General features: G+C 42.9%; 2 protein-coding genes and 1 long non-coding RNA gene across 4 annotated transcripts in view; all 3 read left to right on the plus strand.

Moving 5' to 3' along the window:
- Window positions 1-2,164: 2,164 nt before the first annotated feature.
- On the plus strand, window positions 2,165-3,115 carry LOC133268470 (uncharacterized). The gene is made up of 2 exons (XR_009743091.1): window positions 2,165-2,304; window positions 2,795-3,115. It is a non-coding gene; the product is annotated as an uncharacterized LOC133268470 (long non-coding RNA).
- A 1,401-nt stretch (window positions 3,116-4,516) lies between these two features.
- On the plus strand, window positions 4,517-16,993 carry SAMD13 (sterile alpha motif domain containing 13). 2 transcript variants are annotated; one of them, XM_061451629.1, is made up of 4 exons: window positions 4,517-4,560; window positions 6,373-6,457; window positions 10,581-10,692; window positions 15,826-16,993. In XM_061451629.1, exons 2-4 carry the CDS (start codon window positions 6,405-6,407, stop codon window positions 15,967-15,969), a joined length of 309 nt encoding a protein of 102 aa, XP_061307613.1. In that variant the 5' UTR covers window positions 4,517-4,560; window positions 6,373-6,404; the 3' UTR covers window positions 15,970-16,993. The 2 variants fall into 2 exon arrangements, with proteins under 2 accessions (XP_061307613.1, XP_061307611.1); XM_061451627.1 differs by lacking the exon at window positions 4,517-4,560 and adding an exon at window positions 4,900-4,949.
- The window catches only part of DNASE2B (deoxyribonuclease 2 beta), a 33,443-nt gene continuing 26,178 nt past the window's right edge, over window positions 10,581-17,845 (plus strand). Inside the window, exon 1 of the mRNA XM_061451630.1 lies at window positions 10,581-10,692. Coding sequence (XP_061307614.1) covers window positions 10,676-10,692 — 17 coding nt within the window. The 5' untranslated portion in view covers window positions 10,581-10,675. The remainder of the gene's footprint in view (window positions 10,693-17,845) is intronic.

The following is a 17,845-nucleotide window of genomic DNA, read 5'->3' on the forward strand; positions in this document are numbered from 1 at the left end:
GAGGGTGCAACTCTAGTCATCCTATTGGAAATTCATGAAATTACCAAAAAAAAAAAAAAAAAGGGGTGGGGGTGGATAATGCTTGTTGTGTAAAAAGAACCTCAGCATACTAAAGCAAAGGTTTAACGGAGTCCCCATCAGAACAGAACGGGCTTTGCCATCCCGTTAATTACTGCCTTGTCAGCGAGGCAGAGCAGCGCTCCTCCCCGCCAGGCATGCAGGGAGCTGGGCTGCTGATGCGGCACTGTGCGCCTACAGAGATGTTAACCCGTGCACTGATCCTGAAACAGCGCTTTCACAAAACTTCCTGTGCATCTGTGGACCTCCATTTTAACCTGTGAGGGTGTACCCAGGTTACCATGTGGAGTACACATCCAGGCTGAATGGCTCTTGTGCTCTGACCTAGTATTTAAACACACACTTCAACTTAATTGCCTCAGAAGTGAATGCTGGGTTGGTAAAAGTCACTCTGCTGTGCTCTTGCTAAGGGTTTTCTGCCTTTCCTCTCCCCAGACTTGCTTTACACCAATGCTATCTTTGGCCTTTTGTCCAGGCTTTATGCAGCACTTCAGAGCAACATGGCAATGCTCTACCTTACAGAAAACCCTGGCAGGTCAGACACAACATAGCTTTTTAACGACCTTCCTGGCCAAGGCAGGAATCGAAGAGAGGTGCTTCATTGCTGGACTCTGCGTGCAAACTGAAGTACCTTGCTGGGAACTGTCCCTCATTCTTCTGTCCAATGCCAAAGCAGGGAAGGGAAAGCAGGACAATGGGTATTAAGCTGTTGATACGGTGGAGCAAGGTAAGATGCAAGCTTGAAAGAATATGGACTGGAGTGGAAAAGACCGTAACTAAGGAAAGAGAGTTTTCTGAGAGAAAAGTGTTGGAAAGGTGCAACCTGGATCACTAACAGGGACTTTGCCTCTTTCTGGGTGTACAGTAATTGCCAGGGACTCTGGAAAAGACTCTGTAAGTGTAGTGTGAAGCTAGGAGCTCTTCAGAGCAGACAGGGAAGGTAGAAGTTATTGCTGAGGCCCTACTGCACCTCACAGTGCAGCCCCAAATGTCTGCACCTGGGAGGCAAATGTACACAAAGAGGAAAGGGGAACAAGCTCAGAACACGCAGACCTTATTACAGAGAGGGTCTAAAAGGGCTATGGCCATTCAGACAGCTGAGTCTATATAAGCAAGTAAATACCACAGAAATTGAGAAGTCAATTATTAAATTAAACAATATTACTACAGGAACAAATAGGTCTAAACTGGTCATGTATTTTTCAAGTTGTAAATTGAAAGTTCGTAACCACCAGTAAAGGGGAGGTTGACACAGACTTTCTGCTTGGCAGAGTGGGATGAGATTTCTTACGGGTTCAAAACCAGCGCTACGTGCAGATGTGGTGGTGTGCCGGTTTGTGTGAGGTGGCAGGAGATAAAACTCTGCAGCCTGGAAGGTCCCTTTTTAGTCCTGTATTGCTAGGAAGGAAACAATGCAAAAGGGATTTTTAGACTGGAAATAGCTATAAATTAATTCCGTTTGAGTAGCAAGCATTCATCTTGAACCTGTGTCGCTTCCACATCTATGACAAGAATTACTTAAAACCAGTCTATGCCACGTTTGTTTCCCCTGCCCCCAGTGTTACATTAAGAGGGGTTGATGATTTTTTGGTCACTAATCACGTTTGGATGAAATCTCTCAGCATTTTGCCTATCTCTGGTTTACTCTCTTCCTCGCGGTGAGCAGCATTTCCAATCTGGCCGCCAGGAACCACTACTGATCACTGCCAGCCCCGAAATGTCTCCCTGAGCATCCCGAGGAAAAGCATACCGCCTTCCAGCGCTGTCGCTCAGTCAGCGGAGCAGCTGGTGCTGTGACAGCCGCGCCCCAGGCTCCACACCGGGGGTGCTGTGCCGGGGGAGGGCAGCTTAGCCGGGCTGCCCCTCAGGGACTTCAGCTCCCGGCAGGCCGCGCGGCTGGCGGCGATTGGCGGCGAGGTGCGCGGGCACTGGCGGGGCCGCCGGCCGTTACTGCCGCCTCGCGCCCAAGGCGGGCGTCGCGTGTGCGGCCTGTCCCCCACAGCCGTCTGTGTGCCCGGCGTTGGAACGTTGGGTCACTGACAGGGGAAATACGTGTTTTACACACGGATGCAACCCGTTCTGCTCTGCATAAGCCTAGTTTATGAAGAGGAGCTTTCCTCGCTTCCCTCAACGTGAAACCGCGCAAGCCCTTCGTTGTTTCCACGCTCCACTTGATCCGTGAACGGGTTTAGCCATGATTTTACCCAGGCTGTTGGAACAAGAAAGGTTTAAAGGGCTTTATTTTGCTCTGGGGGACCTGAAATTGCTTACCTGTTGCACAGTTAACAGGGTACTACGCTCTCCTTAGCTACACGTGCAATGCATTTTGTCTTCATGTGTTGCTGTCACTTCCAGGGACAAAAAAATATAATATTTTTCAGTAGAAAACTGGTGTTTTCCAATACCCACCCCCCAGGGTCATCAGTGTCCAGTACCTACTCTGATTTCTGCACATTTCTCCTCGTGTAACAGCAGAAGCTCAGAAACACGTGGAGTTGACCCCTTAATCAATCCTGGTCTTGCTTCGTTCCCTACATGTCCTGGAACTGTTTGGTTTTTTTTTTGCTAGAAGTGGGATGCAAATAGTCAAACAAAAGTCTAATTCACTTTCCTGTTTTGTCTCCCTTCAGGCGTAATCTCCTCTTAATTAAATTACCTTACTCCATTGAATGAAAATACAAACTACTGATCATATCCACATTGAATTTTTCCACAGCCTGTTTTCCTCTCTCTGCTGTTCAAGGTCTTTTAGCCAGAACGCACGCACTGTGTGAGCCTCACTTCAGATACTCCAAGGATTAATTGAAGAACATGATGGAAGGAAGGGGAGAGCGTGAGTAAAATAGCTGGTTTATATTTGTATCCTCAAATGTCAGTTCATTACCAAGTTAGAAGCCAGCTGATGCAGAGAACTCATTATGGCTTCATTTAGAATGCTTATTTCTTGAGAGACGAAAAATAATTCTTACTTGTCCAACACAGATATGCTACGTTCTACAGCACACTTTGGGATGTGAAGTAAAGAGGGTTTTCTTTAGGGTGCAGAATGTTTAATACTCTATTTAACTTGTTCATCTGAATTTATTTAAATTCAAAAGCAGTGAGGATTCCTCCTGCTCTCTGTTCTCAATGCTTGAGTCCCATTATTTGCATAAGTTTTGCGAACTTTGGTTATTTATTTGGCAACATGTAAGTCAGGCAAAATGAAATGGTTGTGGAAGTCACATCTATTGTCCTTTGCACGAAAATGGGCTTTTCCTGTGATTTTAGTGCTTGTAACTGTGTCTGGTTAGCAGTTACTTGACTCAGGTCTCTGCCCATGCGTGCAGCCAGGATGCACTCAGCTGTTTCTGTGAGTGAGACAGATGCAGGGTGCCTGTGCCAGCCCTATGCCTGCCCTGCTGCTCTGTCTGCGGGTGCCAGCTGGGGCACTTGTGGCACAGCGCCGTAACTTGCTCTGCAGAAATCGGCTGAAGTCACCAGCTCATTCCGTATGAATCCCCCAGGTAGCTTATAATGTCCTATTGCCTCTTGGTGAACTGCAAGGGTGTCTTTTGACTAGGAGGGAAATTCTGCAAGTAAGACATCCCAAAATTTGTACTAACCCAGGCTGTTAAGGATGGTCAGAAGGTCACAGCCTCTGAGTTGTGGTTGGGACACAGCCCTGGTGTGGAGGGGGTCTGCAAAGCCCATGCATGGGGAATGCAGGGTGGGTTGGCTGGTATTACTTTCTTAATTTCCCTACTGCTGACAGCGTGTCATCCATGTAAAGCTTCTATGCCATTAGAAAACAGCCTGAATCAAGGGAAGTCTGGGAGAAGAAGTTTAAGAATAGTGTAATAAAAAAAGTGCAATGGAATGTGCCAACATTTGTATGAATCTTTGTGGGTGAGATTTCATTGCCAGTGGACCAGACGTAGTCAACTGTTTGCGTACACTTTGAGTTGTACCTCACTGCACAGCAAATCCCGTGGGTATCTGTGGGTCTCCTTGTGAAATAAGGTACGACGTTTATGTGAGTACGAGGTGTAGCTGTCCCTGGGAATCGCCGTCTCCATCTCCCTTTTTCCCCCAGTGCTGCCCTTCGTTGGTGCCCTTTCCTGTCACCCGGCCCCTGCTGATGCTCCAGTTCCAGAGAAAGCCAAGTGTCTGATAGCCACCTCCAAGTTGACGAACTTGTCCTAGAAACGAATTTTACGTAACTTTATCATTTTTTCCCGAGGTCTGGTTGTTCCCATTTCTCACCTTCTGTAAATTTCTTCGGCTCAGTACTGTATCCTTCAAAGAACGTCTGTGGATTTTTTCCCTTTTCCCCCACTCGTACCATTACTTCATACACCCCACTCGGTAGGAGGAGTAGAAATGTTTACACGGAGGTCCCAAGAAACTCAGGTCATGAATCTGGCACTGAGCGCTCCGCTCCGGCCCTGCAGCCGCCCGTGCCAGCAGCCCGCCTGCGCCCTGCCCGCGGCTGCCCCGCAGGTAAGTGCTGCCGGAGGGAAGCCGCTTCCCGGAGGGGTCGGTCGCTGCTCCCATTCCATCAGACTCCCTGGGGTGCCCTCCGCGGACCGGACGCCTGCGAGGAAGGCAGCTGCTGCAGGGCGGCGGGCGGGCGGACCCCGCGGGCCCCCGGCTGAACGTGGGGAGCTGGGGAGGCGGTGCAGTGCTGCGCCTTTAAAACGGGCGCCATGACGCGGGCGGCGGTTGGTGCGGGCCGTGTGTGGCGGGCACGTCAGGCGGGCCGGGCGCCAGGCGGGGCTGCTGCCCGGTGTCAAACTGAGCCGCCTCAGAGCGCCCCGCTGCCGGCGGGGGGGCGGGAGCCGCGGGCTCCGGAGCAGCCCGTAGCAATGCTTTGGTTTAGTTGCTCGTAGGTAGGTTTTTCTGTCTTACTTCCCCCCACCCCTCACCCCCCCACCCCACCCCCCCCAGCCAAAAATTGACAATGTGGTGCAGTGCTGCCTGGCGAACGGTCTCAGAGATGCTTGTAAAATGGTGAACGCGTGCCACACAGCCCCGGAGGAGCTGGCTCCTCCCGCCGCGGGGAAGGGGAGAGCCCCGGGAGCTCCCCGGTGGCCGCGGGCTCCCTCCGCGGGAGGTGCCGTGCCCCGAGCCCGGGGTGGCCGCGGGTCCTTCGTGGCCGGGGTGAGGGACCTCCCGCAGGCGGACTGGCGTGGTTGTCGTTTTGCAGGCACCTCAGGTGAACCAAGAAGTGTTTCGAGGGAATGCGTTATTTGGTCAGCGGTGCAGGAAGAAGCATCTTTTCGATTAGTTTGTTACTGTTTTGCTGGTACTTTGCCTGCTGCTAGCTGTGTAATAAAGGGTCTTTTTTAATTTATTTTTTTTTTAACAGCAATATTAATTGCTACCTTCTGGTTTTGTGAAGTTTTAGTTGAAGAGCATGATTTCCCTATTCTGTACTTCCCAGAGCTCTGTAACATTTCACTGGCATCCATTAATGCTACAGCAAGAGCATCCTGAGCCCTTGGTCAGTTCTTCGGTGCTTTCTGAAATAGAAATGGCTTACTTGAGAACAGAAAGAAAAGGCTTCAGTCATTTCTGCATGTTCTGTGGAGTGGTAGAAAAAGCTGTGTAGCGAAAGTATTCCAACACTCTGCGAGGAGGGAAACTGGATTTTCTCCTGTGTCCTTCGTATGTTCCTTTCCTTTTCAGAGTCCAGTGTATGGTAGCTGTAGAAGACACTATGTTAGTGAACGAAGGATGGTCTTATGGATAAGATACAGATTTCAGGACTCAGGAATTTGGCACTCAATTCTAAACTCACCTTATGTGTGAAATGGGTGTAAGTCACTTTGTGCTGATCTGTATCCTGGATACCCCATTTGTAGGACAAGGCTATGAATTTCAAAACATCACATCTTATCCTCACTAGGGATAAGATCATACATCTGTTTGGATCCTCTGTATAGCAGGATGACTGAAAGCATAATAAGCTCCCTTGATATCTATCTATATATTGCACATCACTCTACACATATGGGTATAAAGTTTGATAAAATTTTTACCAGTTTCAGGAAGGATCAAATGTAACATTACCTTCCTTGATTTTTCAGGTGTGAAATATTTCTTGTGTTTGAAGCACAGGTGAGCATTTCCTAGTTCATTAGCTATTACCAGGTTTGACAGGCTTCTGAGAAAAACGGTCTTTTGACAGCACCTGTGCTCTCAAGTGGAAACATGGTTGTGTCCTGGTAGAATGCTTGTTCCTGTTACATTATGTTGCTCTTTTCATGCTACCAATAATTAAACACAATTTTTTCTCCCCTTATTGATCAGTTGCTGAAGTAAAAGAAACTTCTATCCTCCCCATGCTAACTGTTGACATGGAAAACAAGGAAAATGGCTCTCTGGAAGTCAAAAAGTAAGTGAATCCATAGTGTTCAGTTTATTTAAACAGCACATGGATTTTGATTGTAGTTTTAATTTGACCTAGTGTGACTGGCAATGATGGGCACCTCCATCTTTGCTTGCTTCAAGCCTTGCCTGTTCTCAATTACTTTTGTTGTATTTCAGCTTCAAAATGTAAGTGCCTTGGGAACTGAATCTACATGGTATGTGGAATGGAGAGATGTAGAAGCTAGTAACTTAAGTTGGGGTACCTTTCTCCACTGATTTCTCCTCTCAATCAGAGTCTAAAACAAGTGGTAGCCAGTAATCAGTATTCTATGTCTGCTCACCTGTCTGCTAGTGGCTTTTGTAGAGGCAGTTCCTGAGGGAGAGGTGTGTCCTGTGTGGAAGTCTACTCTCTGTCTCATTCAGAAAGACATATGCCCTTCTCTGCTGACTGCCCAGCATTGCTGAGAAGTAGTAGCAGCAGCAGCGTGTGTCTTTAGTGTCAGTTCTCTTCTGGAAGATGTATTTTAAGCTGTTCACTGGAGAAGGCCTAAACTGGGTTTTTACTTCAGATCTAGGGTGAGAATAAAGCATAGACATGGCGTGCACTGCTCTACAGTTTTCCTTTAACGTGGTAGACTGCAGGCTAAGGGATAGGACCTGTTCTGGAGGCATTTCTGTATCCTCAGAGGTCAGCAATTCTTAAATCAGGGCTAGCAGTTCTCAATTGTGGATGTTATGATCTGAGAAGTGGAGTTCTGTGTTGAAAAATCTGGCCTTGCTGCTTTAAAGTTATAGAAGCTGTGGTAAGATAGATATATGCATATATGGATATATTCAAAGAAAACCCACAAACAAACAACTCCCCCCCCCAAAAAAAAAACAAAACAAACAACACCACAACCAAAACACAAAAACCCCACAGAGAAACAAAACCAAAACAAAATAATAAAAAGAAATCAACAAACCAAAAAACCCAAAACCCAAAGAAGGGTACTGGAGTGAGTTCTTTGTCTTCTCAAACAGCAGCACTATTGCAAAGCTGCACTTCATTCTTCTCTTTCAGATCTCTTTTCCACAAACCTTCCAAGAAAACTTGACAATGCTTTGGCTTCCAGGCACTAGAGTAGTAGTAGTAATAATCACCATCACCATCATCACTTCAAGATCGTGGTAAAACACTTGATTATGACACAGCATCAAAAGATCTGCTGGCAGCCATTAAAATTGGCATACTCCCCCTTCTCCTGAGACACTGCTTACACCACACCAACATAAAATGCATTTTCCTATTCAGTGACTATGAATAAATTGTATCGTGTGTGTGTCCTTCAGAAGCCACCTTCAGTTGGCAGTCTTGCTGCTACAATGAGGACTCTATGGTGGGAGAAGAGAGGAGGCAGTCAGGGCAAGGACAGTTTACATTTAATCATTTCCCCCTAAGGCTTAGGTGATAAGGGTTCAACTACTGCTGGTAAAGTTGGCTTTTTAGATGGGGTTTGTATTTACACTGATCAGGAGCTGTGTTTTCTAAATGAACATTGTATGTGCATCTATCTACAAAGGAAGTACTTGGCACTTTCTTGAAGTGCTTATAAATAGCTTGGCTAAAATCTGTTTGTTCATAGCTATACCCTTGCAAGCCTTGCTGCTTCTGCCACATGATGGCAATAAAGGCACAGGGACAGTGGTGAAAAGCAGTCGAGCCTTATCTTTATTCATTGCCAGTGCATCTAGTATCTTGTTACAAAGCCTAAAATGCCAGTCCTCTTAAGATAATACAGCATCCAGAATGTCTGGCATAAATTGGTGTATGGCTATGCCACGGCTGTTACATGTTCCCTCTTCTTGTCTAAAGAATAGAGCCATGTGCAACAGCAGGGCAAGGAGGAGACAAAGTCTAGAAGCCAAATGAGCATCTGTGTGGGTAGGTGGGTTAAATAAAATCCAGTCTCCAACAGTCTGCCACATGCCTTTGAGTTTTCTGCAGCTGTAGCTGTGGAAATTGGCTCCACTTGAGGTCCAGCATGATGCTATTCCTTGAGGCAGGAACTTGCAATTATTTTCTGTGATTAGTTAACGACTAAGGTAGAGCCCCTGAACTCATTGCAGTTGAGCCTGGAATGAAGCTGGACCAAGCTGTAGTTCCATAACGGTAAAAGAAGAGCTACATGAACAACTAGTATATGTGGGCTGAAATACGAAATTGTGGGAAGGAGAGTTTGAGACCATATTTAGCTGGAAATTAGAGTGTTTCAGGAAGCAAGCAAAATACAATTAGGAGGTATTTTTACAGGTTGAATATTTTATTTGCTATTCAGGAAGAATTAAATTCAGTATCTTTTAGGATTTATTACGTTGTTGGTTTTACTTTTTAAATACTGAGGAGTTGGGGTTTTGTTTGTTTATTTTTAATTTTAAGTAGAAGATGAGTCATTGAAAGTGATAGTCTAGGGGAAAATACAAAGATTTAAATATAATACTTCAAATGCTGCCTTTACAAATATGTATAGGTTTTCTCTGCTGCTTTTCACGTTTTACTTCTTAAGCCTCAGAATGTGCACAACACCAAAAATCTTAATTGAAGATTGATAAAAAAACAAAGTTCAGTTCTGATAAGGTTGCATACTCTCATTTTCAATTTTGCTGAGTATTGCCTTTTTGTGTAATCACAATCTGTGAAGCAATTCATGAAGTCAGTCATTACTTGATGACCAAAAGTAATGGCCCTTTTGCTCATTGCTCTGAGATTTGTATATATTCCATGTGATAAGTGAAAGAAACTGCTTTTAGAAAGCGAAGTGCAGCATTCAGTGTGATATTGAGGTTGCAGTGTGAGTCCCTAGGACCAGAATTTTGTTGACGTGTTGACAGGTACATTCCAAAAGTTCACTGTGTTCATGAGTCCTCCTTCCCAGGGCTGAGCTAGTTGTAGAAATTGGGATGTTGTAGAAATAGTGATGGGAGTAGTGTATGTGATTCTGTTCACTTCTTTTCATGGCTGGTTGGAAAAATGGTTGGCTCTTGATTCCCTCAGTTATTTTGCTGAAAGACATAAATCTAGGCAAGACAGAGGTGGTGACAGCTGGAAAAGAAAAATCTGAAGAACGGCATAAAAATGGTGTTAGCAGAGTACAATCTGTGTTTCTTTTCCAGCTGGTGCTGTTGAAAATCGAAGTCCTCTAAGCTTCAGGACCTGAAATGGACAGGATTCTGACATCTGCTCTGGTCTATAAGTTTTCAATTTGTCTACATTAGCATTATGGTTAAGCATGCAGAACAGTGCAGAAACATCTGGCATGGACTTTGCGACTTCTAGTTGAGAAGGAACTTCTTTAACACCTTTCTTTTGACATCTTGCTCTTCATCCTCCTAAATTGCTGTAGGAAAGGCAATCAAGCTGACTGTGTGTTTTTGTTACCAAGAATTTGCAGAAGCACAAAGGTCATCTGAGTTAGGGTGACAGCAGTTTAAGCATCAGAAATGCAGAATAAGGATAGTAATATGAATGACTGGTTGGTTTTGCTACTGTGGAAAGCAGTTGCCTAAGGTCAAGCACAGAAGGAATTCATTCTGACTGTGTTTACAAAAAGTCGATAGATTTGTCCACAGACGAGTCCAAAAACACTTTAGGGAAATTTTCAGTATTGAGCAATTAGTGCAAGCGGTGGTGTCTCTGGTTGGTTGGTATTGTTTTGTTTCGCAAGGTAAAGGTGGTTCCCAGTAGTTTCTGCCCATGTTACAAGGAAGTACAGTCTCATCTGGGAAAAGAATAACATCCACATACTGCAATTCTTTGTAAGTACTTGGTAGCTGAAAGCAAGTCTTGAAAGGCAGGTATTTGGTACCTCAGTCATGATAGTCTTTGTTCTCGAACTGCGAAGATCCTGACTGATTACCTTTGGCTGATGTGAAGATCCATATAGTTTATTCTTTTCTGAAGGGAGAGGTACCTCAGCTGTCCCCAGCATCAGGTCGCTGAAATGGAAGAGAACGGGTGTGGCTGTTCTGTACCAGGGCAGGGGGAGGTGTGTCAAAGGCTACTTTTCCTCGAGGAACAAGGAAGGAGGGAATGTACATGGGGTGTGCACAGAGAAGTAGCAGACACTGCACGCATTTAGTGATTACTTGTCTGGATTTGTACTTTGCAGTTCCATAGAGAATGGGAGACCTCCGGATCCTGCTGACTGGGCTGTTACTGATGTTGTGAATTATTTCAGAACAGCTGGATTTGAAGAACAAGCCAATGCTTTTCAAGAACAGGTAAATCTGTTAGGAAACACCTATTGACTGCCATCAGTTTCTCAAATGGCACATTTTTGTCAGGGACTTGGTTATATATTGTCAAATGGGAGTGGAAATCCCACATTAGTGGAGGGTAAAAATCTATGGGACTATGATCTCTGAGTAATAATATTGTTCAACAAGGTGTGAATAATGGATTGGAGTTTGACTAAGAGAGTCATGTGAAAAGTGATGAATATAAACAAATTTTCTGCCTTGGCCTCAGTCTTCTTGTACAACCCACTCAGTTTCACTATCTTGTTATTTAAAATGTGAGTGGTAATTCCCATCTTTCTTAGTGTATTGTGTAGATACACTTATGACTGTTTATACGATCTGGAACACCTAAGAAGCAAGTAGCTTTTGAAAACCTAGGGTAACAAAGGGGCTGCTGGGTTGCATTGAACTTAACAGTGCAAGCAAACAGGAAAGGACAAGTTGGTAGTAACGGGGAATAATCTTTTTAGGCACTGGAACAGCATGTTTTTCTGAGAAAGAGGCTGGATCTTTGTTTCTGGTCCTTGTAACTGCTGGTGCTAATGGATGGCTTCTTTTGGTAGATTTGATGAGCAAAGAATTTTAATAGTTATATGGCCCCTTGCAACTCACCTGTCAGCATGCTGTTAAGGTGTATTACTGTGTGGAATAGGGAAGTTGGTTTACTTGTCCTACAGCTCACCTGCCCCATAGAGAAGAAACTTAACATCTCTAGATTGTCGGTTCAGCACCTTCGCTGGTAAGTCTGTAGGTTTGTGTGCAACTACCAGGAAATTATTTAAACAACACCTGTATCTAGCTATCAAAATAGATGTCTTGACCTTCCAAGGCACTGATCTAGTACAAGTTGTGGGCAGCTTTGTAGGGAAACTCTAAATCTAATGTGAAATGCCATTACTGTTGGTCAGGTTAATCGTGCCAACCTTCAGCACCTGGACAGTGAAGTCCCACGAGATTGGAATTAATGACTATAACAGTATCTAAATTTACCTCTTTGTTCTTGCAGGTCAAAAGCCTGGTGTTGAGTAGTTCTTTTGCAGGGTGCAGAGAGAGACTGTTTCTGCAAGTGCTACAATATTTTCAGAATTTGAAGATGGGTAAATAGGCAAAAAAATTGTTTAAGTATATCCATTCCAAAATACCAGCATCCTTGTCTCCTCCACTGCCCTGGAAATGTGGTTGGAAAAAACACACAGGCGGTGTAATTACAACCTCTGGGAGTTTTTTCCTTATAGTGGCAGATACCTCTGACTTTCATCAAATAACCTCTCTGCACCTCAGCTGGCTTGTCAATAATACTGCAGTATTACTACTCACCTAACAGCAGCAAGGTGAGACTAACTCATGAGGTCTGGCAAAGCAATTTGCAACAGTCTGCCGGAAAGCAGCATAGAAGTAGAGTGTAAAAGTTTTATTAGTATTCTGCAGTGAGGGCAAGCGGCTTCAAGAGGATAGCTGAAGTAAGCTGCTTTTTAGCAATGTGTTGCCAGGGCTCTGCTAGGGTAGCCATGGGCAGAAATGTGGCTGTGATTCCACTACTAACTTCACTTTATGCAAAGCCTTAGAGAGGGAGGCTAAAATCTGCCATCAGGATGCAACCAGGAGATGTGGGGCAGACACTTACAGCAGATTTTATTGCCACATCCTTCCCTCACCATTCCCTTTGCAGCATGAGGAGCAGCAGGTACCTGGTCCTCCATGCCAGCTCTGCCAGCCCATTCCTTGTCTGCACCAGGAACAGTTCCAGGAATAATCCTGTTCCTAACCTCTTACTGGTGGTCGTGTTCACTTTCTTTTATGTTGTACACTAGTCACTGACTTTGTGTGCTTATGGCATTTGTTATCAAAATCCCCCAGGCCTTCCAGGTATGGCAGTGCTATCAGGTTCACTTTGAACCCTTAGCTGTTCTCAGTCTGTATAGTTACCAGGCATGCAGCTGAAGTTCTGTCCATTTTCATTTTAGTGCATTTCTACTGCAGCTTGCCTGGGTCCCAGAAACCCAAGTTAACTCGATCTGCTACTGCGCTGAATATGTACTAGAAGGGGAATGAGGTTGTAAATGGTAAAGTATTCTGTTTCACCTACAACAATGGGAAATTTTTTTTCACTGGTCTGCTTCAGTAGGGGTAGCACAATGGTTTCCTTACAAAACATCCATAGCTCAGAATGTAATAATGAGATCTGTTACTATGTTCAGCTTTTGCACAACAGTAACCGAGTCCACACTTTCTTTTGATGAATCTGAATGCATCTGGACTCACCCAAAGCAAGTGGCTCAAAGAATTTTTAAGACTGGATTTTTTTTCTCACGTTTTAAAGAAAAGGAGAAATCATTTTAAGTATTGCAGAATGTTTTATTAAAACTGTATTGTAAGTGCTGGTAAGAAGTGATGATTGTATGATGATTATACATTATTCCTTGGAATTTCACTGTTGTCATCAAGTCAAAAGAGCTCACTGATGAAAACAGATTCAACTGAAATATGTTGCCCAGTAACAAAAAAACCCATAACATCAGAAAGCAAATCAGAGAAGTCAAGAAGTTAGAGGCACACGATAACCAAAGAGGAAGGCAGAGCAGATACGGGATAAGGGTGTGAACACCTTCAGATAACTGCTGCCTCTTAGTGGCTAGAAGCCTGGGAGCCCATGGGGCTGTGGCTCACTCAAAAATTGAAGCTGTTTGCCATGTCTTGAGACACGCTAGTGCTATGCCTGACTTTTATTGTTGTCCAAGTGGCTTTTAGCCATTAGTATTATGATAGCCAGATAAGCCCAAGAAACCCAGTGTTAGTTTGATGGCCTCACTGCAATGCCTTACCAGAAGGGGAACTAGAGTTTGATGCTAGCTTGTGTCCACTGCTGCTTTCTAGCAGAGCTGTGGCATGGAGGAGCAAGTGAGCATGCTGGCTGCTCTGCTTTCATGTTATCTGTACTGTGAAACCTTGCAGTTCTCAGACACTTGGAGAAAGAGCAGAAATAATGCTGGGAGAATTTGAAGCAAAACTGGTCCTCTGGTCATTTACTGAAGATAATATGCTATTGCTGCTGAGGTTATCCTGGCACAATGGAAAATTACTGTTAGCTCTATTTGTGCAGAGAGGTCCCTCTACAGATGACATTAAAAAGGCATAACAAAAGCTGGCATTGAAGTTGCATCCTGAAAAAGTCCAGAAAATAGAGAATTAGCAGAGAAGAAATTTGGAGAAGTCACCAAAACATACAAAAGCTTACCTGGCACCAAAAACTGGACTAACAAATGTACAGAAGCAGGTTTAAGTGGAAAACTAAAAAGAAGTGGAAGAGCTTACAATACACACAAAGATATCATTCATTTCTATGCATATATGTTTAGAGAATCAGTTTTCTATTCATTTAAAGTTACCAACATTTCTAGAATCCATGGGGAGCCATGTGGAAGAAGAAGGGAAAGGAGTCAATGGTTTTTTCCTGTTCTTGGAGTTTGTCCAGTTGCAGGTACTGGATTTAATTCATTTGGAGGCAGTTCTTCCTCCATAGCATTGTTGAACAACAACAGAAAAGGCAACTTCAGGATAGGTCACAGCAATGAGCAAAACACTCGCTGGTGTAAAAATTCCCACAAAAACTATTGTGATGAATGGAAAAGAGAGGATAGAAACTGGTTTTAACTGTCATCATTCTCAGCAGTAACTGGAAAGAGGCACCTGATATAATTGGGTAAAAAGTTACTGGAAAATTTTGGAACTATTTTTACACTGTGCTCCCCTGATGGACCAGCAGTCATCATTTAAAGAAATTCTTACAGCTGACCTTTGGGTATGTTGTGGTTTGCCCATGTATTTTGTACCTACAATCATAAGAGAGATAAGAATGGACAAATTCATGCTGAAATCTAATAACTCTAATGTAAATCTTCCTCCTTTTATGTTGAGTTGTAATCAAGGATGGGATCTCTGACATTTCCAAGACAACAGTTAGTACTCCAAAGATGCTGCAGTGGGATAAATTGATGTGTGATGTTTATAATATTTATAAAAATACAAAATTTTGGCAATACATTGTCACGGACAGCAACAATGTATGCAAGCATTTGAACTGGTTGTTGGCTTTTGATAACAAATTTAATAGTTGTGGTTATTTTGTTCTTTTTCTTTTTTTTTAATTAAAAAAAGAATGCAACAGCAGAGTCAAGTTCAGTCCTTATAGCAGGAGAATGCCATAAAGCTATATACTGCTTTGGGCTAGGACAGCCCTAGGAGGTCTTGCTGTGTTGTGAGACACCAGTCAATGCATTAGCTGTTGCTCCTGTTTCCTGAGTAGTGCATTGTGATTGAACTGTAAAGATGTGTAAAGAAAAGAATGGTCCCATGTCTAAAACAGACATGGGAGTTGAAAGGTGTAGATTCTTTCTCTTTTGACCTTTGAGAAATCATTTACAGGTAGTTTTCAAATATACAACAAGGTTTTGAAGTAAAAAAACCAAACCCTAAAGCCTACAGGATTCTAATCTACATAGGTTAGAAAGGCAAGGTTTGAGGAAAAAACAAACAAAACACCACAAAACAATCAATCAAAGAAGTTCCCTCCCATTGTTGAGTTCCACAGTAGTCTAAATAGTAAATAGTAAAAGTAGTTCTAAAATTTCTGATTGCAGGAGTCTTCTCCTCCCTTCACCACAGGGCACATGGGAAGGTTGGCCTTTTAAAAAAGGCATCTGAAGTTATTAGCAGATACTGACTAGCCCAAACTTGCCTATCGCTGTCAGTGGTAATTCTCCTGGAATGCACTTTATAAGCTGCTTTCTTGAGAGTGTCCTTCTCTTAATGGCGACAGTTAGGCGATCTGCACATGTACCTGTTAATTTGAAATAGATTTACACAGACGGAATTTTGAAATAAAGCTTATTTGGGTTTTGTGCTTGACTACACAGTATTTATGCTTTAGTCAGCACAAGTAAGCACTTGAAAAGCCGATAGCAGAATTTAGCAGCTATAAACACAGTTTAAGGAAAATAAAAGCTACTATTTTTTTTCTCATTGATCCTCTGTAGTAGTCCTCCATTTGTTGCATGACTGTTCTCATCTGTTAGATTTGTACGTTTGTCTTTATAAACTCTTTAATTCTTCTTATAGGAAATTGATGGCAAATCATTACTCTTGATGACAAGAAATGATGTACTGACTGGACTTTCATTAAAACTGGGGCCTGCGCTGAAAATCTATGAATATCACGTTAAACCTCTACAGACACAACATCTAAAGAACAACTCTTTATAGCAAATTATCTAACTGGGGTCATGTTGTGCCTCAAACAACAAATAAGCAATTTGGTTTCATGTGGTGGAACTTTGTAAAGAGAAAATATATCTATTAAGAATTTAAACCAAATTATTATATATATCCTATTGGATAGAGTTGGCAATATACTATATACTGAGTCTGAACTGAGAGAAGTGGTGTGTATTTTTTACATAGTACATAATGATTTTCTCTTTTAGGAAGTGTCAATGAACATGTTGAAATAGTTACATCACTGTATCCAGAACAAAAGAGAGGTATGTCAATCTCATTTTTGAGCCAGACATGTTCTTGATTTCACGAATTAAAATACCAAAAAACCCCAAACCCAAATAAAGTTTACATGCATCTTTGGGAGAGAGAAACCAATTAAGGTAGGTTTTGGTTTATACTAAAAACCTACTAAAAATATTGCTACTTGTAATTTTAGGATGGGACTGACACTTGCCAAGTCACCCTTTTTTGCAGAGGGTCCTATTTTGACCTTATTAAGGTTTACTCGTGGTATGCTGCAATGTTTAGAGCTGTGTATACAACTAACATAACCCCTTCGATAGCAGAAGGTGTTGCCAACAGGTGAAACTGGGTTGTGTATTTTTTGCTGTCCTTTAAATTTTCAGCTTGTTTTCACCTGGTTTTAATAGTAGTTCTATGTAAAGTATAGTTGTTTTTTAAAAGTTTGTGTTGCTTTGCAAAACAAAACAAAAAAGCTTTGTTTTATTCCTTTTTCTAATTTATGATAAGTTGTTTTTTAACATTATGCAGAAATTTGTAAAAAGAGTAAAATTCTGCACATTTCTAATATTGTCTGTCATTGGTGGTGTAATGGTTGATTTTTTTTAATGCTTTATTTAACAGTTTGTATACTTGTTTTAAAACTGAAGGAAGCTGTCTCATCACCATACATCTCTGTTAAAAGAGAGTCTTGTTCAATCTGTTTGTACCAGTTCCCTATTTGATAGGTTGCTTGCTATATCCCAATAAAGCATTGCTTATGTTTGGATTCAGTTTACTTTACAGATCTTTTACTTTCTCTGATTCTTTGTTGTGGTATATTTGAGCTCCTGGTTTTCTCCATTTTCACATTAAAAAGGTACCAAAACCAACTTAATATTCTATGTTCTTGTGATTACTTTTAATACCACCTACCAAAATATTTAAAAACAGAATTATTTTTGCTTTTTCTTATCTAGTGTTATATACTGCTGAAGGAGAAGCCCTGGTCACAGTTCACCAGTAGCATATGTGCTTCTCTTACCACATTCTAGAGCCATCAGTGGTGTAGAGGTGCTGTGCTGGCCCTAGTAGAGTAGGGTGATTTGCCTTAAAACGCCTGAGAGATGGCCAGCCCATGGTTTATCTGTGTCTGGGCTCACCATCTTCTGGGGCCATGAAAGCTTTGTGATGACCCCAGAAGCTGGGATGTGAGGTTGCATCAGTGAGGCTTAGCAAAGGAACCGGGAAGTAGGAAATAAGCAGGAGAGTGGTGAAAGTGGAGATGGTGTGGGAGGAAATAGTAAGGGGGTGCAACTGAGAAGGAAGAAGGTAAAAAGAGAGTGGTGCTTTCTGCCAAGTAGGAGCAGGATTCAGGAAGAGGAAGGAGAAGCTACTTTAATCTCCTGCCTAGGCGGGGGCCCTGCCTTCATTTCTGACTTGGCCAGGCACAGGGTGTGATTGTTGATGCTGCAGTGCTAAAAGAGTTGCTTTTGGTTTTTAGAGTTGAGATTTGAGAAGTGGTAAAACCATGTTAATAGGTATGCTGTACCTATTAACTTTTACTTAGGTAAAGCTCACATTATATGGTATAATGCATAAAGTATGCACAGCAGCATGCTTTCTTGTATACTTTTTGTAC

This window comes from Pezoporus flaviventris, unplaced genomic scaffold (assembly GCF_033815535.1).
Source record: "Pezoporus flaviventris isolate CSIRO_AGI_PZ_B2104156 unplaced genomic scaffold, CSIRO_AGI_Pfla_v1 ptg000013l, whole genome shotgun sequence".
Lineage (NCBI taxonomy): Eukaryota > Metazoa > Chordata > Aves > Psittaciformes > Psittacidae > Pezoporus > Pezoporus flaviventris.